The sequence below is a fragment of the Poecile atricapillus genome, chromosome 17 (genome assembly GCF_030490865.1).
Source record: "Poecile atricapillus isolate bPoeAtr1 chromosome 17, bPoeAtr1.hap1, whole genome shotgun sequence".
In the NCBI taxonomy this organism is placed as follows: Eukaryota; Metazoa; Chordata; class Aves; order Passeriformes; family Paridae; genus Poecile; species Poecile atricapillus.
In genome coordinates, this window is record NC_081265.1 from 83,135 (window position 1) to 110,952 (window position 27,818).

At 40.4% G+C, this 27,818-nt stretch overlaps 2 protein-coding genes across 6 annotated transcripts in view; one reads left to right on the plus strand and one right to left on the minus strand.

The window, feature by feature from the left end:
• The window catches only part of LOC131585950 (casein kinase I), a 66,188-nt gene that overhangs the window by 13,422 nt on the left and 24,948 nt on the right, over positions 1–27,818 (plus strand). The window contains exons 9-10 of one of the 4 annotated variants that reach the window (XM_058852629.1): positions 3,903–3,969; positions 5,816–5,897. The exons of 1 other annotated variant lie outside the window; for it this stretch is intronic. In XM_058852629.1, the coding sequence (XP_058708612.1) occupies positions 3,903–3,935 (33 nt within the window). In that variant the 3' untranslated portion in view covers positions 3,936–3,969; positions 5,816–5,897. Of the gene's footprint in view, positions 1–3,902; positions 3,970–5,815; positions 7,916–27,818 lie in introns of those variants that run through there. 2 more of the 4 variants (XM_058852633.1, XM_058852631.1) reach the window with 2 other exon arrangements.
• On the minus strand, positions 11,165–27,547 carry SLC16A3 (solute carrier family 16 member 3). 2 transcript variants are annotated; one of them, XR_009279063.1, is made up of 6 exons: positions 27,436–27,547; positions 19,474–19,718; positions 18,852–18,995; positions 17,748–18,515; positions 12,888–16,484; positions 11,165–12,853 (listed from the first exon to the last, which is right to left on the minus strand). XR_009279063.1 is itself a non-coding variant. In XM_058852628.1 (5 exons), exons 2-5 carry the CDS (start codon positions 19,694–19,696, stop codon positions 16,198–16,200), a joined length of 1,422 nt encoding a protein of 473 aa, XP_058708611.1. In that variant the 5' UTR covers positions 19,697–19,718; positions 27,436–27,547; the 3' UTR covers positions 11,165–16,197. The 2 variants fall into 2 exon arrangements, 1 of the variants encoding a protein (XP_058708611.1); XM_058852628.1 differs by having other exon boundaries at positions 11,165–16,484.

The window sequence follows — 27,818 nt, forward strand, 5'->3', positions numbered from 1 at the left end:
GCTACTCTCAGTTCGCCCCAAAGTCTTATCTTCTCCAGGTTGAACAGCCCCAACTCTCTCAGCCTGTTTTTGTAGGAGGGGTGCTCCGGCTTCAACTTAGTGGCTCTCCTCTGGACTCATTCTAACGCTGTCAGTGTTGTTCTTGTGTTGGGGGCCCCAGACCTGGACACAGTACTCTAGGTGGTGTCTCAAAAGAGCAGAATAGAGGGTAAGAATCCCCTCTCCTGAGTTGCTGGTCACTTTTCTTTTGGTGCACTCTAGGACACGGTTGGCTTCATGGGCTGCAGGTGCACATTGCTGAGTCATGTTGAGCTTCTAATCCATGAACACCCCCAAGTCTTTCTCCCCAGAGCTAGTTTTGATCCATTCTTCACCTAGACTTTACTTGGGCTTGAAGTTGACCTGACCCACAGGCTGGACCTTGCACTTGACCTTGTTGAACTACGTGAGGCTCCCAGAGACCCACTTCTCAGGCCTGTTCGGGTCTCTGGATGGCATCCCTTTCCCTCCAGCATGTTGACTACACCACGCAGCTTGTTGTTGTTAGCAAATTTGCTGGGGATACGCTTGTTTCCACTGTCCGTGTTGCTGACAAATATGTTGAACAGCATCGATACTGAGGAACAAGCACCACTCATCACTGCTTTCTGCTTGGACATTGACTCACTGACCACAATTCTTTGAGTGCAACTATGCGGCCAATTCCTTATCCACCGAGTGGTCCATGTGTCAAATCTGCGTCTTTCCAGTTTAGAGACAAGGATATGATGTGAAGCAGTGTCCAGTACTTTGCACAAGTCCAGGTGGGTGACATCTGTGGCTCTTCCCTCGTCCACCGCTGCTTAGCCCCACTGTAGACGGTCGCCAAATTTGTCAGGCACAATTTACCTTTAGTGAAGCTTTGTTGTCTGACACCAATCACCTTATTCTCCATGTGCCTTAACGGATAAGAGGATGTGTTACATGATTTTGCCAGGCACTGAGGTGAGACTGGCCTGTAGTTCCCTGTGTCGTATTTCCCTCTATAAAACTAGAGTTTATGGTTTCCCCTTTTCCAGTCAGAGGGACCTACAGTGGACTGCCATGACGTCTCAAATATGATGGATAATGGTGTAGCCATTTACTCAGCCCATTCCCTCAGAACCCATGAATGTATGTCATCAGGTCCCACAGACTCATGCACTTTCAGGTTCTTTAAACAGTCCCAAACCCAGTCTTCCACAATGGATGGTTCTTTATTTTTCCCAAACCCTGCCTTCACCTTCTGCCACTTCGGTGGTGTGGCTGAAACGCTTTATTCAGACTTCAGCTTATAATGCTTCCACTTGAGCCTGTTAGAGAAAATTCACTCTTCATTTACCCAGTTCTCTCTCACTCTCCACCAGGCAAGATGGTGCAAGTTGCAAATGTTGATAGCTTGTGCTCTTTACAGTCTTCATAATACTAAAGTAGCTCTTCCATAATCAAAATTTATCCTTAGATGTTAGCCAGGTTAACAGTTACAGCCATGAGTTTCCAATTATCTTTATACCTTGTTCTTAGGAAAACCTAAAGTGTTCGAGTTACGCGGTGAAGTCATTAAAGAGAATTTTGGTTGGAGAGATGTAAGAATAGAGTAATCCGTGTCACTTCTTACTAAGAGAACCATAAAGAATAGCAACTATTTGTCCATGTCCATTCCAAGTGTGCTAGTTTCCTTAGTAAGTCTTAAGTAAATGTATTACCACAGATCCTTTCTCAGGAAGTTCTTAAGCCATGCTTCTGGTAGAAAGCAAGTTTTAGCATTTGCCATGCACGTCTGTTAACTACTACATTTGTTAGAGTTCTTGTTTATAACTTGATAAGTTTGGGTTTTTATTTCATTTACTTTATGCAGTGGTTTGGTAAGCCAGTGGTGCATCTGGGTGGTAATCTCCACCTCTATTCATCTAGAGTAAAGGTTGCTGCTTGTAAAATTCTGGACAGTGAAATGCACAGGGGTTACTCAAACAAGGAAAGCTACTTGCCTCTAAGCACGGTTCTTAAAGATGACTACTCCACGTGTTTATCTTTTGCAAACTGAATTCTGATGAGGTCAGACTGAAAGTGAAAAACTAAGGCTGTGAATGCAAGTACTAGCAACCAAAGTTCTCTTATGAAAACCAGGCGTTCTCAGAGAAATGTAATGCTTGTAGAAAAATGGTAATTGGTAAGCATAGCAAAATAGGTGTCATTTGTTCTCCACATCCGAGATAGTGTCCACATAGTGCCTAAGTCATTATCATTAAAAAGACACGCAGTTTCCAGCACTAAGAAACAAGCATTTATTGGAGTAACAACTGCCGTGTCTGTGAAATTTAAATGTTTCTAATGAAATTATGTGAATTCTATGGCGCATGTCATTCAGTACTTTTCTGGATTATATGAAGTGGATATAACAGCAAAAAAGCCTGCAAGTTGTGGGTTCACAGATAAACATCAGTGGGAGCTGAGAGGTTGAGTGCAGTCTATTCAAATGTGTGTTCCTGCAGTACTCCAAAATCTGGTTAGGATGAAGGAGTGGAGGCCTTTTTCTGGTATGGGGGAACTGTATCTGTGGTAAGTAATGACTGAGGAGGCAGGTGTACTGTTGGAGAGGTTAGTGAAGTTTTGTAATGAAAGAGCACAATTTCCTCCTTGAATCTATGTATGATACAGTAATGAACAGAAGTGGAGATGTTATTTTGCATCATTAGTGGGATGGACTGGGAGAATAGATTGTACAGCGTAAGAGTTTCAAATCTACTTCTTTTAGTTTATCTGAAAGCTAAGAGAACGTCCTGAGTGAGTTGGTGTAGTGTTTGAGACACAATGATTTTAACAGGAATTAATGTTTAAAGAGAAAACATGTGAAGAAACTATTGCTTAAAATTAAAAACACTCATAAGTAAAGAAAGGCAAAATAGAGATCTAAGTGAAGGTGGTTACCTACTGAAACAACTTCTAAAATAAGTAGATCATCTCTTCTCTCTGCCTTTGCATCAATACTCAGTTCATTTCTAAGTGGTGTGTTGAAGTCTAAACCAACCCTAAATTAGAGGTCTGTGTGCAGTGAAGGAGTGTGATCTGTGTTGGACAGAAAATCATAGGAGCTGTTAAAAGATCCTTCTGCTCTTCAACTCTCTAAGTGAATTGCTCCCTAAGTCTCCTTTACACATAGTTTTTTTTAAACATTAAGAGGCGTAGTAAAGGAGGTAGTAAGTAAGGTAATGAGCGTTCTAGTGAAAACTACCTTGTATTGATTCTGTCGGTCCACATGCACAGACTGCGTCCTCAAAGCAGTGATCATCCCAAGAGTCTAGTTACGGGTGAGTAGTCTTCATTTCCTTCAACAGAAGTTCAGTCTGACTGCTCATGGTTACACAGTAATTTGTTTAATATTTTTTTCTTGAACGTAACATGTTCAGTACCTTACGGTCAAAGCTGTGGCAAATTCCTATTGGTAATACAGAGGTATTCTCTCTGGAGTTGGAAGGAAAGATTGAAATGCTGCACAAAGAAATGCTTGATTACATCTCTTTGACAGAAGTTTTTAGAAGACTGTAGCCAACACTGGCATTGAATAACTTAAGTGTTGTGCCACACTTCCAGTGCTTCTGCATTTTCCATTTCTGCATCTGCGAATCTTTCTCCACGTATCCATCTTAATAGGCATCATACTCTGCGTTGTTCTTCTGAGCCTGTCAGCTTCCTTTGAGGAGTAATGATTTGTTTCTTTTACGTGTCTCTTAATATGATGGAAATGCCTTATGGAAGTCTGAAATCAGAGCTTCTCAAAAGATAAAGTTGCTACTGCAAGTTCAGGTTGGATTTTTGTTAAGACATCTTTATATATATTGGGGCAGTGGAACTGTTACAAATTGCTGTCTTTTCCCCTACCTCAGAATAGCATTCCTTTCGAACACCATGGCAAGTAGCTGCTCGTCTCCTTTCGTTGGAAGGCAGCACTGGGTGAGTGCTTCTCATTAGACACCAAAACTTTGTATGGGGTGGGGAAAAACTCTGTGGAAACATCTGACTTCGCTCCTTCTATTCATGTGATCTCCTAGTTGTATCTGTGCCTTCTGGTCAGATGCTTGATGAAGCATTGATTTTTCTCTAACTTAAAAGTAAATGTCTTTCCAAAAGCTGAGTTATTGCTGCTATTCCACTTGGACTCTTAAGCAGAATTGACAATAATAGTGACTTAAAAGGTCCCTAAAATTGTTTGAGTATCAACAGTGAAGTAAAATAATCGAGTCTAAATTTTAGCTATGTGAGAATCACGTCTTTCCATTCCAAGGATGCTGATGCAGCGGTATGTCATCCATTAGAACTAGATCTGCTCCAGAATCATAAAAGCAAAATACTTGTATGAAGACTCAGTTGACAGTATTGCTCAAGTGAGGCCCTGTCTTGTCTTGTCGTGAATGGAATGTTCTACTACAGCTGTGTCCATTTTTCACTGTTTCATATTCTTCTCCATGCCTTATGAATTCTCATTTTAAAAATAATCAGATCTGTTCAGATCTATATTTAAAAAAAGGTCACATACTAACAAGCATAGTTGACCATGAGTATCTCAGAGGTACACAGACTTGAATTTGGGTATTATGAAGTCTTTTACACTGTTCAGTGCTGTAGAAGTTTCTACCTTTCTGTATGCAGCTTTTGGCTTTTCAGTCTGTTCTGCTTTTGGCAATAACAGCTGTCATATGAGAAATAACCGCTTTCAGTTGGAATCTGAACCTTAATGGCTGAGGGATGCTTTTCTTAAGTATTTAAAGAGCTTCTTTGATTTGCTACTTATTAAAAAAAATAGCTGTGAGATTTTTCTGTTCCTTAATAAATTCTGTTGTATAATTCTTGTCTGCTGTCTCACTTTCTCTATAAAGCCTAAGCTTGCATTAATCCTGTATCTCTAGCTGGTGAAGAATCCTGCTGTTTCTCTTGTGTTTTCTTCTTCTGCTTTGTGTGCTTGGCTGACTCTGTACAAGCTGCTTCGTGAACAGTTGATAACATTAAAAAGATCCAACTGTAAATGGCAGCTTAACTCTTTAAAGACCAGTTATCAGATCTTAGTAAAAAAATAAATAAATAAATAAATAAAGACATAATTAAAAAATTGCAAAAAAGCAAACCTAAAGCTTTGCATCAAAAACCCTGTGTGCAGGAGACACGCGGATTCTGGTCTGGGATGCGCCTGCATTGGTCAGCCTGTACTGTGTGCCTTAGTATTTGTAGCTGTTCACAACTGAAAGAAATACTGGTCCAGCTGCTTAGATGTTTCTCGCTTCTTAAGTTGCAGAGATGTATGGTTGTTTTTCACTTTCATGGTGAAAGTGATACTGAAATAATACCTTACTTTAGTAGATCAAGCTATAGAAATACAAGAAGCATCTTTTAACATAATATCCCATTGAAAGTGAAAAGCTATTTAAAATAATGAATTTATTTTTTACCTTCTTGGTATTTTTTTTTTTTAATTAATTATCCATTGAGTCTATTACTGTGCATTCATAGTGTTTTCATCTGGTTGGTTCTTTCTGCTGCACATGTTTATGCTCTGTCTGATTTTCTTCAAAACATTCCCTCTGGCTGGAAAGGTGAATTTTCAATGCTAACTTTTAATAAAAGAGGAAAATAATAGGGAACTTTCTGTAGCTGCAGGTGGGTGTGAAGCATTGTATTGCTCATTGGATTTTAAATTCACACACTTAAATTTTGGCAATTAATAGTTTAAACATACATTGCAAAACACTTGTATTTCAACTAGAAGGATATGTGCTGATGTTGTCTTGTTTTTTGGCTTTGGTAGATTCCTGCTCGGGTTACTACCGGTGTTCTCCAGTCTGCTGTGCACCGATGAAAATTATTTTGCCATGGAGGGCAGATAATGCATGGCTGATCTCCCTTGTTACCAATGGCTTTACTAGCAAAAATACCCTAAATTAGAGCGGAAATTGGAGTTCTCCATGTGACCTAAAAGGCGCTTGGAGGAACATGCAGAGACTCCAGCAGCTGCCATAACAGGACGCTTTTGCCAGAAACCCAGTGACCTTAAGAGAACCCTGTGGTAACAGGGCTGGAAAAGAAAGATGGTTTACAGAGTTCACCGCCTGTTACTGGATGGCCATTTCAGTTTTTCCTCCACAGGCGGCAGACTTTACTCCCTTTTTATTATTCTACTGTAACTATAAATCTTTTACTTGGTTTAAGAAAGTTTTTTGTATCATTTTGCTAAAATTATTGGCTTACTTCTCTGTAAAGAACTCTTGCTTTTGTCTGATTTAAAAAATGTAGAATATAAACAAACCTGAACTAAAAACAATGGCTTGAAATTTCTTGTTTAAAAGATTAGCCTGCCAGGGAACATGTAAATGAATCAAAACCATCTGGTGTTATTTAAAAATTGTTTACTTTCCTATATAGTCCCATTCTGAGTCGGTTTTCTCATGAAATTTTTAAAATTGTTAGAAGTTTATTTTACTGTTTGCTATCTTCATTCGCACTGGACATTTAACTTTCTGTGTAACACAAAGGAATTTTTAATACTCCATTGTGATTCATAGAAGAGGAGAACTAAATACCCTGCAGGAGAGTCTTAAGTACGGTAGAGATTGTAATGATGGATTTCTTTTTTGTAAAGAATATGAAGGACAAAGTGAAAGACTGGCATTTGAGAGATTTAGAATTAGAAAGCTTGTTCTGTCTCTCTGTTTAGTTTGGGTGAATGGATACTTTGAAACACTGTTTTTACTGGGAAAATTTTGTTTCCTCTTTTCTGATGTTGGTTAGCTTGGAGGCTATTACAAGTGCAAAACAGACATTGCTGCTGAGTCTTCAGTGAATTTGCATGTTTCCGTCAGTATCCACATGTTTATAAATAAATAAATATATTGATTTAGGCCTTCTGTTACATGCCAAGACTCAAAAAAGGAATTCTTAAACAAAAAACAAACAAAACAAAAAAAACCCAAACATACATAGTAACCTATTCTTGCCATAAAATCCTGTGAATTTTTACAATTCAGATGCATATTGTATTTAATTCTTACGTATATTCAACCTGAGTATGCCCAGAGTCATTATCTAGGCATGAATGACTCAACATGCTTAGATTGTTGCAGGTGTTGGTTATAGAATCTGGGAAATTCCTCATAATGTCTGTTACTGTAAATGGTCTCATAAAAGTATGTGTTCTGTCCTTACAGTACTTGGAACAGTACCAGAACTATTATGACTGAAATTATGGGAAGTTCTATGCTGGAAATTAAAGTGTGTACGGAGATTTTGTTTGAACAGTTGGGTATTTTGAGAAATTCTTCCTGCCTGGAGATAAGTTTTAAAGGTATATTGGTCTTCAGATTTTTATGGAGAGTAGTTTTTATTTTTTGGTTCTTTTTTGCCCCTCTCAAAAGTCCACGTACTAAGTATTACCATTCTTCTTTGGATGTTTTCATAACATTAGCTATTTGCTTGTGTGTATTCTCAGTCAGTCTGGGGAAGTGTGTGTTTGAATAGAGTACAGTGGAAAAGCTTGAGAACTCGATCGATTGATAAGTTTGCATAAGAGAATTATTTCCTCAGTTACTATAAACTTTGGTATTTTGGGCATGTGCCATTTGAGCAGTTTTACACTTCACTGTGCTTTCCTTGTAAATATCTGTGGTTAATAGTGTAATGTTTGAGGGACTTCAAAAGCAGCCTTTTTATTTCCTATGTATCTAGATCGTTAGATTGCTGTACTATACTTAAAAGTTGACTGCAGACTTCTAGAATTGTACTCACTTGCGGGCAGTTTTTGTCCTCATAATAGTTATATTTCATCATGCAGAAAATAGTTAGACTGTCTATATAAACCTGTGTATAAACCAGTATCTCAAAGCACTTCATTTGTACTACCAATGTATTTGTGTACTTTAACAGTTGTGTAAATACATTCATAATAACTTCTGTTCTTCTTCGGTGTAACTTACTGACTTGCAATGAATACCTTACCCTTTACCTGATGCAACTTTTTTCTTTTTTCTTTCTTCTTTTTTTTCATCTTTTTTTCTTTTTTCAAGGGGTTTCTGTACCTACAAAGAATATTGTCAGTTGAAAACATTTGAGGATACTGTCTTGGTACCAAAACTTTCAGTGAAAGATTTTGGTAGTTATAATCCTGGGATATACAGGAAGAAAAAGAAAATGGTAGTTGCTTTGCTCACAGAAAGCATGTCTTTTTGTCAGTTTAAAGGTAAATGGTTTTGTTTGGATACTTCTTTTTTTTTCCAGAAGTTTTTCATTTTGTACAAATGTGTTTGCTTAGCAAGTAATGAATGGTATTGATCAGGAAGTATAGTAAGGGAATTGAGATTGGATCAGTTATGGGAGCTAGGATAAAAGGAAGAAAAATAGTGAGCTCTACTCACCGTGCCCTGTATAACAAAACTCTGGCTTTTGCTATGTGATTCTCAAAAGTCTATTATAATCTGATGGTAGACACACTTTCAGGAACCCCCTGTGTTTTCTTATTAGCAGGCCTTTAAAAGTTGGAAGGATATTTTAATTTCTTCTCATGGTTTTCATTTTGAACTGTGTAAATGCTTTTATATGGAAAATACCACCTGTGCTGCTGTTTTACATGATCTTGAATGCTTACAGAGTCTTTGAGTTTTTTGTGGTACAGGTACTTAAAAAAAAGTGAAAATAAATCCTCTGAGAGATTTAAGGAGGATCCTTTAAGAGAGAGATATTAAGAGAAAGCATTTGAGTCCATATGTTCCATGTTAACTTCATGAAAATATTCCCTTGGAGGAAGGTATGTTGATGAACTCATCATTTCCAGTGTGAAAAAAAAAACCATAAGCACAACTGTTTGTCTTTGTTTCCTCATGTCCCAGACCCTTGAATATAGCTAGAGCAGCATACGTGTTGATTTCAAGAATGTTTAGTTTCTCCTTTAAAATAGTTAAATGAAAATACATTTATTTTGTTCTTTAACTTTTGCTTTACAAAAGCTGCACTTCATGTGTACAAAATACCAAGTAAAAGTAAACAGTGCTGGTTTTTTAATAGTGCTGAGCCATCTGGTCAGAAATCAAAGTTGAAGCTTTGAGATCGTGAGACAGTGTAATCCATCATGAACTTAATCCTGCAGTAGCTTCTAAAATTCACCGGATTATAGGTTAATAATAAAAAGGGTTTACTGTGAAACACGGTACTTTGTTATTAAGAACAGTACATTTCCCTCTGATTCATTCAAGTGACAATTACTGATTTTACATGTATATGTCTAGATTTAAGTGACTGTATGAACCTGAATTGTATAGGCTATGTGCATTGTTCAATACTTTTGTATGAGGAGAGTGCTCAGAGGCCTGGTCTTCAGTAAGAATGTGTTTCACAGCAAAACCATAGTGACTTTTTCAGCAGATATTTGCACAGTATTAACACTTTACAACTTCTTAGACACTGGGTGGGTTTTTTTCTTGCTTAATATTATTAGGACTAGTATGGTTCGGTTCTTCTGTCAAAACCATTGCATGCTGCAGGCAGAGGGGTAGTAGAAGATGAGAGAACTGTACATACAGAACCTACAAAAATACACATAAAAATGTTATTTTGGACAATTCTTGATCCAAAATGCTAAAGATCTAGGTCTGAGGGGTGGGTGTGGGTGTGTGTGTGTGGGTGGGTGTGTGTATAGGTGTGTGTATATATATTTATGTGTATGCCTCATGGACAAAGAAGAATGTGGAAAAGTGGAAAAAGGGACAAATGGTGCAGATCATCCTAAATTATTAAGCCCTAGTCTACAGTGTCTTTGCTGTGACCAATCGAGGATGCTTGGGGTGGATGTGGAGCAAAACAAGAATTCATTTGGTACATTATGCACTAGGAAGAAAATGCACAGTCCTGAGCATAACAAAAAAAAATTTTGCTTGGTTATAGTCCTCAACTTGGTTCAGACCTGCAAGCATTACAGGCAGAAAGGCAGGCCACAGCTTCTGGTATTTCCCTTAATCCTTAAGGAAAGGGTAAACCAGGATAATTTGAGATCATGCATAGATCTTTTTCTTAGAAGACCCCAAACAGCAAATGTTCTTCTGCTCTTACAGCCAAAAAAATGTGTTTTGTCTGACATATCAGCAGTTAATCTCAAAGCACATTTTTCAGCAAGACTCAAAGTCTTTTGCTGTTTAAGAGTTTTGAATACTAAAATCTGGATATACTTCTTAATTGAGTTCAGAGTTCTATTGTGAAAGGTTTTAAACTGTTGAAGGAGTAGTAAATGAAAAGTCAGAAGAGCAAGAGCTATCCTTTCTTAATGCTCTGAAGTATTCATCTGGGAGTAGTGAGGAAGGCTGCCAGCTGAAATGTTGCTGACGTGACGAAGCAAATACAGAGATCAGTCAAGGAACTAACCGTGTATAACTAGAGGTAAGTACCTTTATACTCCATCTCTAATTTGCCGTCCATTCTCAGACGAATACAGAACTGCTGATACTGCAGACTGTGTCACTAGCAAAATGCTTTTAAGAGCATAAGCATTTTAATGCCCTTTAGTAGACAGACCTTTTTCCTACTGGCACGAAGATGAGCTCTATCTCAGAAGCATTGAGAAAGCTGCTAAAACAATCCATTCCAAAGCTGTTGGTTCTCAGACAGTGCCTCTGCTGTTGTCAAGGTTGTTTACTCTTCCACAAGTAGAGTACTTCCTTCAACAGGTCCAGCAGCAGGGAACAGCTGTGCGACTCAGGTTGAGCCCGTTTTCCCCTACAGTGAATGGTCCTACTTCTTTCTTTCAGACTCAGGAAGAGCCAGAGGCAGAGGTAAACTCTGGTTTTCTGTCACAAGCGTGGGCTGACTAAATGCTAAAAACTTCTGTCACTTTAGTCCACCCAGTGCATTAATTCCTGTAGCAGCATATAGCTTAATTGGGCCGTTGACGTGGCACAGCATTTGATTACACCTTAAGTCTTGCCAATTTAATTAAACTAGCATAAAAAAGGTAATAATGTATTTATTCAAACATGGGGGTTTATGTAAACTAGACCTATGACCTTTCCAGTGTAGATATATGGAGAAGCTTTTGAAGGTGAGCTCTAGAGATTGCTGAAAGATTTCTTGCTAAAAGATACTTGGAATTAAGCACAAGTAGGTATCAGTCTTCAGATTGCAAAAGATAGATCTTGCTACATTGAAGAGCTTGTAATTTTGCTTCACTTGGATGTAGCCTTGAGATTATACTTTGAGGAGCCAGTCCTAGCTGAGGTACCATAGGAGACAGAAATCCACAACATGAACATATTCCTACACTGTGTTTTCTTAGGAGATTTCAAGTCCTAAAGAGCATCACTTGACAGTAAAGACAGCTTGCTGACATGTTGGTATTCAGATTATTTTGGGCTTTATAAGTCATGACAGTTCATAAAACTTTACCTGCAAACAAAACCTGGAGCACTGTTCAGGGGAGAGCATTAATACTTTTTACACAGCGGAGCACAAAATTAATCGCCGTTATATTAAATTAGATGATGCTTTCAAGTAGACTTCAAGATCATTTAGAGCAGAAGCAAATACCCATTTTGGAAATGGCCAAACTGTGAGTCATGGCAAAAGCAGTCCCCTTACCCACAATAAATTTTGGCTGCCTGTCAGCTAAATGTCAGCTCTTTTCTATAAACACTCTTGTGCCTGTGTAGATGTTTAATAGGCATGTGCAGATGGAGCCCAGTGTCCATATCGAGGTGTTAATTTTTACTGCTTATCTTCTCAAACCCACAGTTTTTGACAACCGGGTATTTATTCACTACATTTGCAACAGTTTACTAGAAAAGCATAAAAAAAATATCTAAGTATTAATATACACATTACATTAAAGTGCATTAACAAGAAACAAAATGTCATCTTGCACACAATTGAAGTGCATTCCCATAATCCTAAAAACAAGTGTGGCAAAGAGACACAGATGCACACACACACAAGTCAATACTTACCACTGTAACATGTAGGAGTTTGCATTCTGAAATTCTTCTGTTTATGGTTGTCTACCAAACTAAACATTTCCTTTGGGATGTACCAAAGGTGCATATGTGAATTTTGCTTTTTCATTTTGTAGTTTGATTGCTTGATTACAGGAATGTTCTAATTTGTGTTTAAAGAAGGATTCTACATTGTCCAATATACATTTGTGTGGATGGAATTTAATATTAGCACGAGATCTCCCCAGTCCTTTACACCATACCTTCATACCATTTCAATTCTTAACTTCAGGGAGCTGGCTTTGCTTGAAACAGATAGCTGCATCACTTTAAGACTTCTAATTCTGCTGAGGTCTTCTAGGCTTCAAGTGGCTACAAAATATTTAACTTAGAATTTTCAAAAAGGCAGGCTGATCTTTGTATAGGAGGAAGAAAGTAATTTTAACTCTGCACATTGTCTAATAAATGGGTAAACTCTCTAATCTGTGGGTATTTGGCATGTTATACACATGTGTAAATAGGTATGTGCAAACACATGTATACTTTCTTATATATATTCTCTGTGTTTTACTGGCATTTATACACATTTCATCTCTTTGTATCAGGCCCTTATTTTCCTAAGATCCATTACATCATCAATCATACAATATTTTAACCATAAATCCTATAGTACACAATATGTATGAAGATCCAAAATGCTTTAAAAATTTTGCTAGCTTGCAGAGTGAAAGACCATTCACTACTTTGATAGAAATAATCTTTGAAAACTGTCTTTTTGTTTTTTGATTGTTTACTTTCCAGACCTCTTAGATACACTCACGAACTGTGTGTCTAAAGAAATTACATTTGTTTCAGTAGTGTATGATGCAGGAGTAAACTAATATCTTTTGATGCTTGGCAATTCAGTTGCATAATTACTACATTCCCTTCCTTTTCCCTTCTTTCAAATCAAAAAATTTTAATCAGGTGAAGGTTGAACAAAGGTTCATCTGGGTGGATGTTGTATGAGACTGTTCTGCCTGTGACCCTGAGCAATCAGTGTCTCTTTAGCAGTGCTTTACACCGTCAACCATATACATCCTCAAAATATATGGATGAGCACATCTCGCAGACTGCTCTTAAGGGCATCTCAGGGGTATTGAGATTAAAGAAATGCACTACCAGAATACCTGCAGGAATTTAAAATCAATTCCTTGCTTTTAAATATACAAAATACATATTTTTTAAAATATTTATCAATCTATTTAAATATTTACAATAAACAGAGTTTAATTAAAAAGGAGCCTGGCTGGCCAATACTGGGAACCTAAGGACTAGCCGCCTGTGGGGTTTAGTTGGGTTGGTTTTGGTTTTTTAACACACTGGGGAGGAAGGAGAGACGTCTATAAAACAGGAGATCAATGTAAAGGTCTTTGTGGCCATGTCAAGAGGAGCAGTTGGGTACATGCTTCAGCGCAATCTAGTATAGTGGCCAGAAGGTGTCTAGCCTAGGGATCTGGCATGGAGGTTTGTTCCCATCAGTAAAACAAATCTCTTTCCAAGAAGATAAAGGCAGCTGAACAGAAAGAGGACTGGAGGGCTAGCACACGTTTGGGTGTTACCCTTGAATGGGACAGAATGGGAGCAAGGAGCTTAACTGGCTTTAGAATTCTGAAGTCATCTCAAGCCTGCCACTTTTGATGTTGCTAAGAGAGCTGCATTAGGAGTTTCTCACCTTTGTATTGATGCTTCTTGTAATTAATTAAAACGATAAAAGATTTTACACTGCTTATATGGCTTTTTAAACTGCTTAGTGAATTCAGTTCTAACCCTTTTTTTCCTCACTCAATAAAGGAGTCCTGTGATTTGACCACTCCCATTCAGTAAGCATCTCCTGCTGTCGTAAATACTGCAAGCCATTGGTAGGTCTATGCTGAGAACAGCACAAGAGCATTGGCGGTCCCAGTCAGTGATTGATCTTCGAGTTGAAGAAAATAACTTGTATAGGTAAATGAGGCCTTTCTGTGAACACTAGTTTTACTTCTGAGATTATTTATGGTTTCTTGTTGAGAGAAACATGCCTCCTTGTCTTCCTAACTTCCTCTTCTGTCTCAAATCACATAAAATTACAACATAAAATTTCTTGTTTCCAACTTAAAGCTTAACCGTAAAAGTATTATGTATGGAAAATGAAACATAGTCTGGAAAGTCAGTTCAATAAGCACAAATTACATTCTGTCACGTATAAAGCAGTCCAGACAATTTTCAGAATGTACAGAAACTTAAAATTGTGCCAAAACAATGAGGTCGAAGGAATAACTATTTAGTTCTGTGATAACAGCATAGCATTATCTAGCAAAGAAATCCAGTGATGAAAGCACACAGCAAGACAAAAATGGCTGAGAATATGAATCCACCTTTGGCAAGGTTTCTAGTTTTTGCTTTTTGAAACAACAGGGAACTCCAGTCTGAAAGTTGCATCAGGCCTTCATTTATCATCTGAAGCAGCCTTCAAGAATGTATGTGGATTCCATTTTTCTCTTGCCTTCTGGAGCTATCGGTGTTGTGTTTCAAGTACCAGTTTAGTCTTTAGCAAACTGGAGCTAAGTTCAGTAAGTAAGCTGTTACAGCTGAGAAATGTCATTCACTACAATTGCTACCAATAAATTAATAAAAGACTTTAAAATAATGCACTACATAGGATATAAAAACAATTTATTCTGTGCGGCATCCATTTATTTTGAAAGTTCAGATTCTAACTTTCCGATTTCTGTGCAAGGTTGTCGTAAAAATGCAAAAGTATTTTGAAGAAACTTCCGAAATGGAAGCTGGTATCTGAGATAGTTCATTTTGCTTCTGTTTAAAAATTTAAAGGGTACACTGAGTTTTAAGGGATTAGGGTCTTTTAGTTTTCAGTTATTAAGCAGAACAATTTCAGCATTTAAAAGCTAATATTCCTTTGCTACTACAAAGAAAACAGAATGCTAGTTACTCTGTTTGGAAGATTGTTACTGCAGTCACAAAGCCTAGACAGCACCCCAGATTTCAGAGGTGGGATGCAGTAGCATGATTTTATATTTAAAAAATCACATTTTGTGAGTGGTTTTGAGTGGAAAAAAAAATTAGAATGCTTTCCTTTTGCCTTCCTTTTCTATTCAGTACCATGCCATCATAAAAATAATGAACAGTTCTATCATGTTTCCTCAAACAGCAAGAATGGCACTTTGAACTTCCATAGATTAAGCCAAAGGGTAGGGTTAAATGGGGAAGAAAAAAACCTCAAAACCAAATACGTTAAAACCTTCCCATGATGCTAACATTGCATTCTATCGATGACTAGCATGTTTCAAAGTAGTTCAGTCTCTTCCCTAAGTCTACCCGCTCTATAGGTCATCTGGAAACCTGCACCATTTCATTTATATGCAAAATAGACACTTTCTCAGAATATTCTACTAAACCTAATAATCATCTTCTCCATGTTACTTGTAATACTCTACAACGCTCTAGGGAAATTTTACTGAAACAGTGTATGGAATTGTGAGCTAATTTTGTTTGCTTAAGGTTAGTCAGGATCCATTCTTCTCATTTTCTTTTAGTGCTACCCTGGAATACCACTTGTGTGATCTGCTAAGGACACTATCTGTAATGTGCCTTTCTAAAAACAGGATTTCCAGATGATAATTGAAAAGATTACAGGTTTCGGCAGAAGTGTATTTACATAAATCAAAGTTACAGATATTATCAAAATTAAATTTGGGCTGAGCCAATTAATCTAAAAAATCTAAAAAGGTAAATTCAAAAATCTAATGAAGACCTTTAAGTTCCTGAGATTTTTATCCATCTCAAACTTTTCCCTTCACAGAGAACATAGGGAAATTATATTTAGTCACACAACACAGCAATTTCATCAATATTGTCTCAAAACATACGTATAATTCCACTTTTCTTAAAATACGCTTTTCCTGTATCTTCCAAGTGAGCAGTTTCTGGTGCATAGCAAGAGCCTACTTGTGTTCATAAAAGCTTTTTAGTTTACATAAAATGTATAATCACAATGTTCCACCTTTTAGTGATAAAGCTAATTTTCCAGTAAGATAATGTCTAGATGATCAGCTTCCAAAGAGACCTGGTAAGCCGACTAGCTCCCAGTTACTAAAGCAGATTGCCCAGCCCTAAACTATTTCTGTTTCTAAAATAAATAGTGTTGAAAATCTTTATTTTCTAAATACTTTTCAGTTGCTTGTCATGCTCACACACATGTTTCTGGGTTGGTTACAACTTCGCCATTTTTTTCAGGCTCATCTTTCAGAAACTGCTCCACTTCAATAGAGTCCACCTTGGCATCTTCAGGAGTTTTGTTTTCGGATTTGTTTAATTCCTCTCTTTCTGATGCTTCTTCTTTTGCATGTGGTTCTTCTAGTTTTTTCTTAATGCAGAAGAAATTTCCCAAGGCCAATACAAGGGCTGAGGTGGTAACTTCAATTCCAGCAATAATGAAAACAAACATGTACCTCCCTGTTGCATCCAGGAGTTTTCCTGAAAAAGACAACATTCCAGGTAATTAACAAAAGTGATTATCTTGCAGTGAATATTTTTCTACTCTTTTAGAACATTTTGACTCTCCTGTCCAGAATCACCATGACTCCCTAACCGAGTTTATTGAAATAGGATTTAAACAAGTTATAACAAAATATTTCTCGATTATTTCAGTTCAGTTTAACAGTCATTGACATTACACGACATCCCAAAACACATACTCTGCTGCACACACAGAGGCGTGCAGTTCATCTGAAATAAAACCAGCCTTGCCTTTGGATGCAAGAGATCACACATACTTCAGATAAAAATGTGTGCATCCATGGATGGGATCTGTATCATGTGTATCATGATCTGATCATCATTATCCTCTTGCTCCCAATCTCAGTTATCTTTCTACATGGGCAGTGCACTGCTTAAAATGCAAATCTTACTCAATAGTCAGTCTAGAGTAACTGACTGATTCTGACACTGGTAAAGGTAAATTTTCACAGGACTTGATGGATGTGAAAGAACAGGTGGGAGGATATGAAGGAAGTGCCTCTTCAGACCTGAAGATCAGAGGAAGTAGTGCATAGTACTGGTTTACCCATGAAGGGGCTTCTGTCAAAATAAAGATACTTGATGGTTTTAGTGTCTGGTATAAAGAGTAAACATTTTATGGCAGTGATCTGGTGGGTTTTGGGAGTGTGTTTCAGTTCAGGGTCTGTAACATATATGTGCTTTGATTAGTCATTAATTTGTATTTTGACTTCAAATTAATGAATTTTACTATTTTGTCAGGTCCCTTATTCTTGGGTTGCAAGACCTGCAACAGAGGCACTGTACCTTCCTTAAATCAGTCCTATTTTATAGTCCTTGTAAGATTTTTTTTCTTCCTTCAGATGTTTTCTTTCCTCCCCCAAATCTACCATGTATCTAGAGAATGTATCCTAGTATTTCCCAAAGAAAATTGACAGGTTTCATATTCTGAATCCCAGTCAGCTATCTACCAATAAGAAGTTGAGTGCAGGCTTTCAGAGCAGAAATAGCAGCACCTCCAGCTGGCAATTTAACCAGTCCTGAAACAGATCCAAGAAATAAAAAGTTCATTCCATCCCTTCTTGGACTATTTCAGAGTGTAACTACATAAAGCCTTTGAAACATGTGCAGCACAAGCTGCATTTCTCAAGTGACTCGCATCTAATTCTCAGCTCCCTTATATTTTGTGAAAATGAATGCAATGCACACAAATTTAAATTCTGAACTAAATGGCACACTTGCCTGCTGATGGTGGACCAATCAGAACAGCCACAGCTTCTGCCAGGAGCACTAAACCAATAGCACTGGAAAACTTCTGAGTGCCAACGATGGCCATGAGAACTTCAAACTGAAGAGCACCTACCATTCCATAAGAAATGCCAAAGAAAATGCAAAAGACCACCAGTCCACCATAATCAACGGACATAGAACCCATGAGATCAGTAAAGCCATTAAAAATCATAGCAAAACTGAAGAGGTAGACACAGCGTGGTCTAACCCATTTAAGACCAGCTACTATTCCACAGATTGGGCGAGCAAAGATATCAATGAATCCCAGAATAGTCAGAAGAAAAGCTGCTTTGGTGTCTTGATACCCTAAATCCTTGGCATAACTCACAACAAACACTGGGGGAACGAAGAGACCAAGCACCATGATAGATGCTGCTAGCGTATAGATTACAAAACCACCATCTTTAAACACACTGAAATCCAGAAGTTTTTTCTTCACTTTCTTCTCAGCTGGCTCTTTGGTAGCTTCAGCCTTTTTGGGTGGCTCCAAAGGTCTCATTAGTGCACCGCATACACAGCAGTTGAGCAGCATCCCACCCAGGATAAGGAATCCTCCTCTCCAACCATACTCATGTTGTAGTATCTGCCCCAACGGTGAGAGAGCACAAAGAAACACTGGACTCCCAGCAGCAGATAGTCCATTGGCTAAGGGCCGGCGTTTGTCAAAATAACGGTTTAACATGATGAGCGAAGGCTGAAAGTTTAGTGCCAAACCCAAACCTGTAGCAGAGGGTGCATAAAAATTAATACTGGCCTACAATATCACTGTTAAAGATACTCTAATTACTGTTTTTCTGAATCATGACTTAAGAGAAACTAATTTTATTCTAAATGGACAAAAGAATCCTAAGGTAACACATAGTATTCTTTTCCTTTATGATTACACTTTGAGTTATTAAACATTCCTAACAAAAATAAATTACCTCTTAATCCCACATTTATCTGACATCTTTATAAAAGGCTGGGTGATCCTGATGCTTCAGGTATTTTTCACTTATACAAAACTTCAAAGCTAAGAACTAACTTAACTCATTTTCAGCAATTCATAGTACTTACCAGTAATCACACCTGCAGTTAGATAGATCTGAACGATGCTTGTGCAGAAGGAAGCTATCACCATCCCCATTGAGGCAAAAAGGCCACCCACTAGCATGACAGGGCGACAACCAAAGCGATTGACACATACACTACAAAGTGGACCTAGGCAGGAAAAGCAGATTACAGTTGCTGAGATAAACCAACTTTTGCAACTTATTTTATGACACTTTGCATTTCTTTGGTGGACTTCAAAGTGTAAAGTTCATGGTTAGAATCAATGATCTTAAAGGTCTAAGGTTTTTCCAACTGCAATAATTCTGACTCATTTTGGACTTTGTCCATACAGTCAAGCCAATCAGGAAAAACGTCCTTTCCTCTGTAGTCAAATACTTCAATCTTTGTTGTCTTCAGAGTGCCTTGTGATTTTTCTTTTTCATCATCTTTAGCGACTTCTGAGTTACAGAGACGTAATTTTATATCCAAGATGGATGGGCTTAAATAATCTTTTCATTTATGTGATTAATAGTAATTCTTTTTGCCTTACTTGCACACAAGTCATGATACACACTGTAAATGGCAGTAAGATTTACAAATTTAATTGTATGACAAAATACTGTTTCAAAACCAGGTAACTACTCACCTGTTCCATAAAGCATGGCCAACAGAATGGAGGAAATCCATGCAGTGTCACTATATCCAATGCCAAATTCCCGGATAAGTTCTTTAAAGAAGACGCTAACTGCCTTGGGAAAGGCATAGGAGAATCCTGTGATGATAAAACAGCCAAAAAGGACAGCCCAGCCCCAGCCTCCATCGGGGGCTTTAACACCTGATGGACCATCATCAGCTACTACAGCTCCCATGATGAAGAAGCTTGTGTGTTCCCTAAGAAACAAAAAGCAATTAGTATCTATAAAATTGCACTAACATTAAACTTAAAATAAAAGTCTTGAAGATGCAGTGCAATTTTAACTATTCCTCATTTGGGTTTAGTTCTTAAAAAGCTTGCAAAAATACATGAAAATGAGATGCACACAGCTGAGTTTTAAATGAATGGCCCCTCACAGCTCTCAAAGTCAGAACTAGATTTCATCCAAATCACTGTTTCATAAAAAAAACTGAAGCCATAACAGCACTTCAGGGGTATATCTGACTTTCACAGATATGTAATAATTACTGCATTGAAGTTTGCAGGATGTTTTATATAACACCTTGTTACATGAAGCTCCTGGCCTATTCACTTAAGAGACCTGGTACATCACAAGTGTTCTGTGAAATGGTGGACTAATCACACAGATTTTTTTATTGCCCACTGAGGACAGCAGTACAGTGCTGATACACTGTTATCTTGAAAAGATAGATCCCTTTGAGATGATGATGAAATAACATTTTTCACACATCAAGTAAGTTCGTAAACTGCAGTGAAAATCTCCATGAGCCAATTTTGTGGATGCTGGGACTTAGTAACTGCAGCAATGCTCCATACAACTGTAATTTGCCTGAAGCAAATACTTTCCATTGTTGTTATTACATTATCAGTAAGAAAAAGTAGTATCGAATTAATCATATTTTTCACATTTTCTGTATGCAGCCATAAGCATCTTTGCATCTAAAAATTAAAACCTTTGCTCATGATAATGTTACATTCTAGGCAGTAATGCTGACAGGTTTTAAAAGAGACACATGGGGTTAATAAGACACTGAAAAGGCACATAAAGTGTCCCTGTATGTGAGGAGTTACTGCATCACATCTAGTTTTTTTGTAGGATCTGTGTTCTACACAACTTGAAATGTTAAAGTGACCTACAAGCAAGGATCCTTAAACATTAAATTTTAACGTGTACAAACCTGCACTTTAAAGTGCAGTTGATTGTATCAGTGTTTCTCTTCAGTGGTATCTAGAAGAGGAGAGCAAGCACAGTTGCACACAAGTAAAGAATGCTTCTGCTTTCAGCAGTTACAGGCCTGCACAGCGATTGTTCTAAGTTGGGAGCAGTGCAATTCTTAAAAGCTCAGTTTCAGAGCCAGGCTATATATGACACAGCAATCTCATGCAGACTTGTCTAGACAGCTGAGCATCAAATGCGTGATTGTTAATGGGCCAGTGTGGATGTACTTAATATGATACTTAGACCAGCACTGCCACTTCTTGTAAGAAACAACTTTATATAAATGATACAGAAACAAATCTGGCCATGACTGTGGTTGTTCTAATGCCCTGGCCTGCATGACGGACCGTAAGCCTCACTCTTTCAGCTTTACCTCTTGTTTTCTGGAAATCAAATATAAACAGAAAACAATTTCTCCTAAGTCCAAACAACTAGAACATAAAATACTTTAACAAGAAGGGAAACAGAATACCTCCACAAAAGTACTCATCAAGGTGTCTGGCTACAGATGGCTCATTTGCTGATTGCTGTGAGAGTATGTAAAAATGTACAGCTTGGTAGACTCAGCAATTCCTGCAGCAGGCTTTGAGTTGCTAAATGACAATCTTAAGATGTATCTCTGCCAAGACTCCCAACACTTCCATCTGTCCACCCTTTGAAACTCTTTTTCCCAGTAGCTTTTGTGTGACACAAGGTATAAAACCTTCTTCAAATAAGGATTTGTTTTTTTAAGGCAATAACTGGACAGCACAGAGCAGGTGCACAAAAGTTAATCCCTGTGACAGTGGCAACTCTGTAATATTAGTGACAACAAGCGAAATGCTGACGGAAGGATCTCAGCTCAAATGTACAAAGAATAGGAATAAGATGTAAAATTGAAGCACTGCAGGGGGTAGGAAGCATTATTACTCACACTACCAAGTTGTCAGAATATTTCATTTGGAGTGAAGGTTTAAAATGTTGTGAGAAGGGTTGGGGAGTTTTTGTTCATTTCTATTACCCATCTAATAGCAACACAAAGTTAATAATAATATATGAGCATGCTTTGTTGAAAAATAGCAACTGGCAGTCTCTCCAGACTGCTTATACTGTGCTGGATGGGGACATTCAGTGCCTTAAGGCATTCATCTCTGCACACAGGCTAGGAGAGTTCATTGAGTCTACGGCCAGGTTGTTGTAAGGGCAGCCTCTGCAAACCTACAGTGCTGAACCCCGACGGCAAAGTACATCCACGCCATATGAAGCGGCGAGTGGCTTTGAGTAGAAACACCGTTAAGAACTACTTGGCAGCACGCTTGTTCCTTCCAGAAGAGAACTGTCCGAGGTTTTCGGGGGGACAGACAGAAGTCAACTCGGCACCCGGCACACCAAGCCCGGCGCGGGCTCGCCTCGGAGGAAGACCCGGTTCCCTCACCCGCTCTCCGACCCTCTGGGCGGGGCTGCACGAGCCACTGCCGCCCGCGGCCCCGCGTGACCCCGCGCGGCGGTGCCCCAGCAGGGCGCGCGCGGGCGGCCGCCGCACTGAGACGTGCGGGACGTGACTCGCGCGGGGGGCGGGCGCTGCCCGCGAGTTGCGCGCGCGGCGCGGGCGGAGCCGGGGCCGGGGCCGCACCCCCGCCCAGCGCTCGCAACCGCGGTTGCCGGAGCCCGGTGCTCCCACAGGAGAGGGGAAACCTTCTTCCTGGCCTTTCTTGAGCTCTTCCATGTTAAGCAAATCAAAGTCAGCCTGTGAGAGACACATTCTCTTGCACCTGCCTTACGGAACTCACCATCTTTGCCATGAGTAACAGTCTCTAAAAAGGTTTTACGTTTTGCTGTGATGAAAGAGCTAGACTTGCTGATGTGAGGGAACCTGGCCTCCTTTCCAGCATTTCATTAAAATAGGCCTACAAGGAAACGCACAGTCATATCCATTTACCCTTCTTTACATCATGTCTACTACCACATTTGGCTAAAAATCACCATAAACTGGCACACCAGATCTTCAAGTGCCATATTTTTAAGAGTGGTTCACATTTGCACACGCATACATCAAAAATAGCTCTTAAAGGGAAAGGCTGAGAGAATTTGGGTTGTTCAGCCTGCAGAAGAGGATGCTCTGGGGAAACCTTACTGTACCTTTTCAGTGCCTGAAGTGGCTACAAGAACGCTGGAGAGGGACTTATTATTACAAGGGCATGTAGTGATAGAACATGGCGGAATGGCTTCAAACTTCCAGTAGGTTTATATTAGGTATTAGGAAGAAATTCTTTAGTGTGAGGGTGATGAGGCCCTGGCAAAGGTTGCTCAGAGAAGCAGTGGCTGTCCCATCCCTGGAAGAGTTCCAGGCCAGCTTGGACAGGGTTTGGAGCAACCTGGCCTAATGGAAGGTGTTCCTGCCCACAACGGCGGGTTGAAACAAGATTAATATTTCTTCCAACCCAAACCGCTCTATGATTCCACAATCAGTGTTACACATCTGGTTTTGTCCATTGGTTATTCATGTTAACACATCAAAATCAAAAGACCATGAACCAGAAGTAAATGAACCTTGTCTCCATAAACACAGGAAGGATGCCCTTCATCCTGCTGTGGTGTGCCTTACTTAGCTAAGACTGTATTCACCTCCTTAAGAAATAATAATGTGGAGGTTCCCGCATTATTATGTACAAACGAGAAAAGGCAGGCTTGTGGTTGATCTGCACAGGCAAAATTTTAGGATTTGGCTACAGTGCTGGGATGCTATCAAAACCTGCTAAGACAGGAAGCTGCTGCCTAACTATTGCAACAGCTTGCTTTGCTTTCTGCTTTTGCTAGTTCAGCCCTATTTAGAGGCAAAGGATTACATTTAACTGGCTGTGGCTCAGTTTCATGTCTCCACAGCAGACATGATAGTATTTCTTCCAGATTACTTCTACCATGAATGTGTTCTTGCTTTGGTAATGTGTAAAACAAAGGTAGCATCTAAGGAGTCATCATCCTGATATTATCTTCTTGTTGTCATGGAAACTAATATAGACTCAGTTAGGAGGAAATATTAGGTAGCATTGTGGATGGTGTAATGGTGTGGTCTCTGTGATGATGTATATAAAAGAAGAATATTTGTATTATAAAAAGGAGCAGCTAGAAATGGCAAGAATCTATTAGTTGTGTTTAGCCAATACTCTTATTGGCAACATAGCTGTACTTCATGGTCAGGGCATTTATGTGCATGTACACTGACCTATATAGCTTGAGAACTTCCTGTTCTCAAGAAGAATTAATTTCAAGAATTCTCAAGAATAATTAATTTTTCTAACTGTGGCTGGAATCTACACAACCTTGAATTTCTATGATACAAATAAAAGATGGTTGTCAAAAATAGAACATAATCTTCCAAGCAGGGAACCAATTTCAGCCTAGACTTCAGTCTGGAGTCCCACCCTCTTGAGAAATGTGTAACTACAAAATAAGGAAGATGGTCTAAGCTGAGCAATGTAGACATCCTCCCTCCGTTTTTTTTTATCTGTGGAACAAACTAATTATTCTCTCTTCATAAGGTGTTGGGGGTATGAATACTTTGAAAAGCATAGGCTGCTCAATACTGTGTTAATAGGAGTTATAAACCTCCTGTATTTGTCCAAGGATATTAAAACCTAAGCAGACTAAACAATATATGCATGTTATTTTTGGTTTTTGGTTAGAATTCCTAAGACTAACCAACTCTACTGAAAATTTTCAGGAAACAATTCCTGAAAAAATATTTTTATTTTAATAATTCTCCGGACCCTTAGGACAGCCCTCTACATATAGAGCAACCACCTTTGTATTGACATGTCTGACATCTGCCTATTCAGCATTACTTTAACTCCTTCCTGATTCTCTAAAGTACAAATGAATATATCTTTAAATCAGATTTCATTACAACTCAGGTACCTCAGATAAGCCATTTAGATGGTATAACCCACTAGTGCATTTCCTGGGGCTTACCTGCTTAAATATTAGCCAGTTGAATTATATGTTCATTCCAAAGGCTGCTGCAAACTTCTGTTCCCTACAAAATCATTACCATATTTACCAATGCCTATCCTGTCCTCCCTGGAAGGCCCCACGGCGACTGCCAGTGTCCTGTTTTGGCCTCCTCCGTTTCAACTGAGACAGTTTTCCAGATCTTCTGACTTTCTCAAGGGTTTTCCCCATGCTCTCATCTCCCTCTCAGAACTCCTAGGGATAATTCTGTGCTGTGCTGTCTTTAGCTGCAAATGATGTTCCTTACCAAATCTTGACTATTAATCATTCTCCAGTATCCATTTAGCCTCTAAACATCTTAACTGTTCACTGCTGCTGCACAGTGAGTAACATTCATCACAAGTTATTAGTAGACCGCACTGACAGTAAATTCACACTGCAATTTTATATGTGTAGAAGATACCACTAACCAGTCTAAATTCTATTATATTATCTGGGTAAAGTGCTCTATAGGGAAAGTCAATTTAGTTGCTTGTTTTGTTTTATATCATGAGAATGTTAGAACCCTGCTCTCTATATTATTTGGGAAAACAAATACACTAGCCCTATTACAATTGCATTGTTAACCTCCAGAGTTATTGTATCTGTATCAAATGCCCAGCTTTTGGAGAAGTGGATTTATTTTGCTAAAAGTGTGTGGGTTTTTTACACCACATCCATTACTGTAAGTTCTTACTGTCACCATCACAGAAGCACCTTAATACCAGAGAGCATATGCCTTTTCCATGTTCACAGAAAAGTGACAAACATGCCTTCAGTTGTATTGCAATTATCTGACAGTTTTCCATATGCTTTCAAAAATATAAGTTGCAGAATCCCAACTTCAGTTAGTATCATGAAAATTAATTTGAGCCCTGCAGCTATGATGGCTTCACAATGTGTTGAAGCTTTAGAAAAACAGAAATGCTTGACAATTGCTTATACTGGAGAAGTGTCTTTGTATTGTTTAGTTCAAAACCAAAAAGTGACAGAGCTAGATAAATACTAATTAAGGTCCTGTCACCAGCTGGGCATCTGTGCTTATTTTTTCAGAATACCATGGAACTACCCTAATATATAAAGTGCTCACATACACATGCACTGTATCTCGATCTAGGTGAACACATGTAGCTGAATATAGTGAGAAAAGATCGTCTGGCTCAGAGGTGTCATTTTACACAATCACATTGGACAGTGCAGCTGCATAGTAGGGCGTCATACATTGAGATATGTGAATGGCCCTTCAGTCACAATTTAAAATGCCACTTTTTATTTCTATAATATACCTTGAGTTATACTTCTGACTGAACCACAAGAGGTGTACTATACTAATAGATTCTGATTTGCGTTTTAAAACGGCTACACACTGCTTCCTCTGAAATAAACTCTGCAAAACCGTACAGGACTTTACTCTGTTACATCCTAAACTGAACGGTTTGCCCAAAATGAGTGCATTTCCACTAGTGCTAACGGTCAGCGCCTAGTGAGGAAGCTGAATTGCTGAAATTCAACTCCACCTTTGTGCGCTTTTTCTTCTCTCCACATAATTGCTCAGAAGGCAAGCCGCAGACACCTCCAGGTGGATTGCGAGCAGCATCAAAAAAAGGCTCTTTCCCAAGAGATGGAGAGGGGCTGCGGCAGTCACCGCGCGGGAGGGGCTGGGGGGGGGAGAGGGGTCGGGAATACAATGGTGGCGGTCGCGACGTCGCCCCGGCCACGATCGCTCGCGCGGCGCTCCGGGGCGGGCACGTAGCCCGCGCAGCCCTCAGCCGAGACGGCTCCCGCGGAGTGCTCGGGTCGCCGCCGCAGCCGATGCTCACGCAGACCAGGAAGACACCGCGCGATTCCGTGCCCGGGCGCCCCACCGTTCTTGGTGTGTTTGCTGAACCGAGTAACGGAGTTCATGCCCGGGGCTGCGATGATGTCCTTATGAGGGAACGGTCCCTCAGACTGCTCGCCGCTCGCTCTGACGGACCTGTATGCTCACCGCCATGACAAAGAACTCCGAAATTCACCTCCCGGGGGCTCGACACTGCAACAGGAGGTGAGCACTAGCGAAAGGACCGCGCAGACGAGGCTTTCGCGGAGACCCCCAGTAACGGTGTGAGGCCACGAATGGCGGAAACAAAGCCCGAGCTCGCGGGTGTCCTACGAACCACCAGAGTGGCACTGTACGTGCCCTCGGGCCGGCGGCACTACGCGCCTAGGCGTTACCCGTCTGCCAGAGGGAAAGCCGGAGGCAGCGCTCTCTCGCAGCAGGCGGAGCGGTGCTCGGTGGCCAGCACCGCTCAGCGCCCGGACAGCGCTTTCAGGCCGGTGGAGCTGGGAACGTTGGGAGACCCATACAGCAACGCGGGTTTCCCGACGAGGAGTTGCGGCCGCGTGGCCCCATGAGCGACGAGAAACGCAGCAGGCGGGACGGCGCCCCGCCGACCCTCGTGGGGTGGTGCCAAGGGGTGCGAGAACAGTCGGCGTCGCGTCCACGTCCCCACCGGCGCCCAGCGCAGCCTCTGGGCAAGGGATGAACCCGCGACTCCTACGCCGCGCTTTGCCCAAAGCTTGGGCGGCGCTCGGGCGCATCCGCTGGCCCGAAGACCCCTACGCAGAGAAGCGCCCTCAGTCAGCCCGGCGTTCTGGATTCGGCTCACCCGGCTCCGGACCCCCCACGTCGCGCTCCCCACGGCGTTTGTCCGCATGCACCAGGCAAGCACTCCGCAACATCACGCACGACGCCTCCGCCTCAGTACCTGAGTCACGTTCCGCGCCTCAGCGTGAGGATGCCCGTGCTCGCGCCGGACCGCAGCTCGCTGTCCCCGTGTGCCCACGCAGACCCGCCCCAGCCCGTCTGGTCCCGCCGACTGGGGAGCGCTCCCGCGCGGCGGGTCTGTCGCTGCTCGCCCCGCCCTGCCACGCGGGGCGCGCCCTGGGTCCTATCGCCGCCGCGGTGACTCTCCCTCCGCTACAGGTTCATCCGTGCAGGGGCCACGGCAGCGCGCAGCTCGGCTCCGCCGGCGGCAGCTCGGAGCGGGGCCCCGGGACCTCACAAGGCATCAGCTCGAGCTTTGCGCTGCTTGCGTAGAGTGCACCGCAGGGCCGGATCATGCCGGCGTGGATGCTACACTGGCTGTCC

Bases quoted from the DNA above. Each gene is read 5' to 3' on its own strand.
- SLC16A3 (XM_058852628.1), bottom strand. From the start codon at position 19,696: ATGGGAGCTGTAGTAGCTGATGATGGTCCATCAGGTGTTAAAGCCCCC. The intron at 18,516-18,851 runs GTAAGTACTATG...CCTCTGCTACAG, and splicing joins AACTGCAGGTGTGATTACTG to GTTTGGGTTTGGCACTAAAC. The intron at 16,485-17,747 runs GCAAGTGTGCCA...TGTCTTTTTCAG, and splicing joins GATTGGTCCACCATCAGCAG to GAAAACTCCTGGATGCAACA.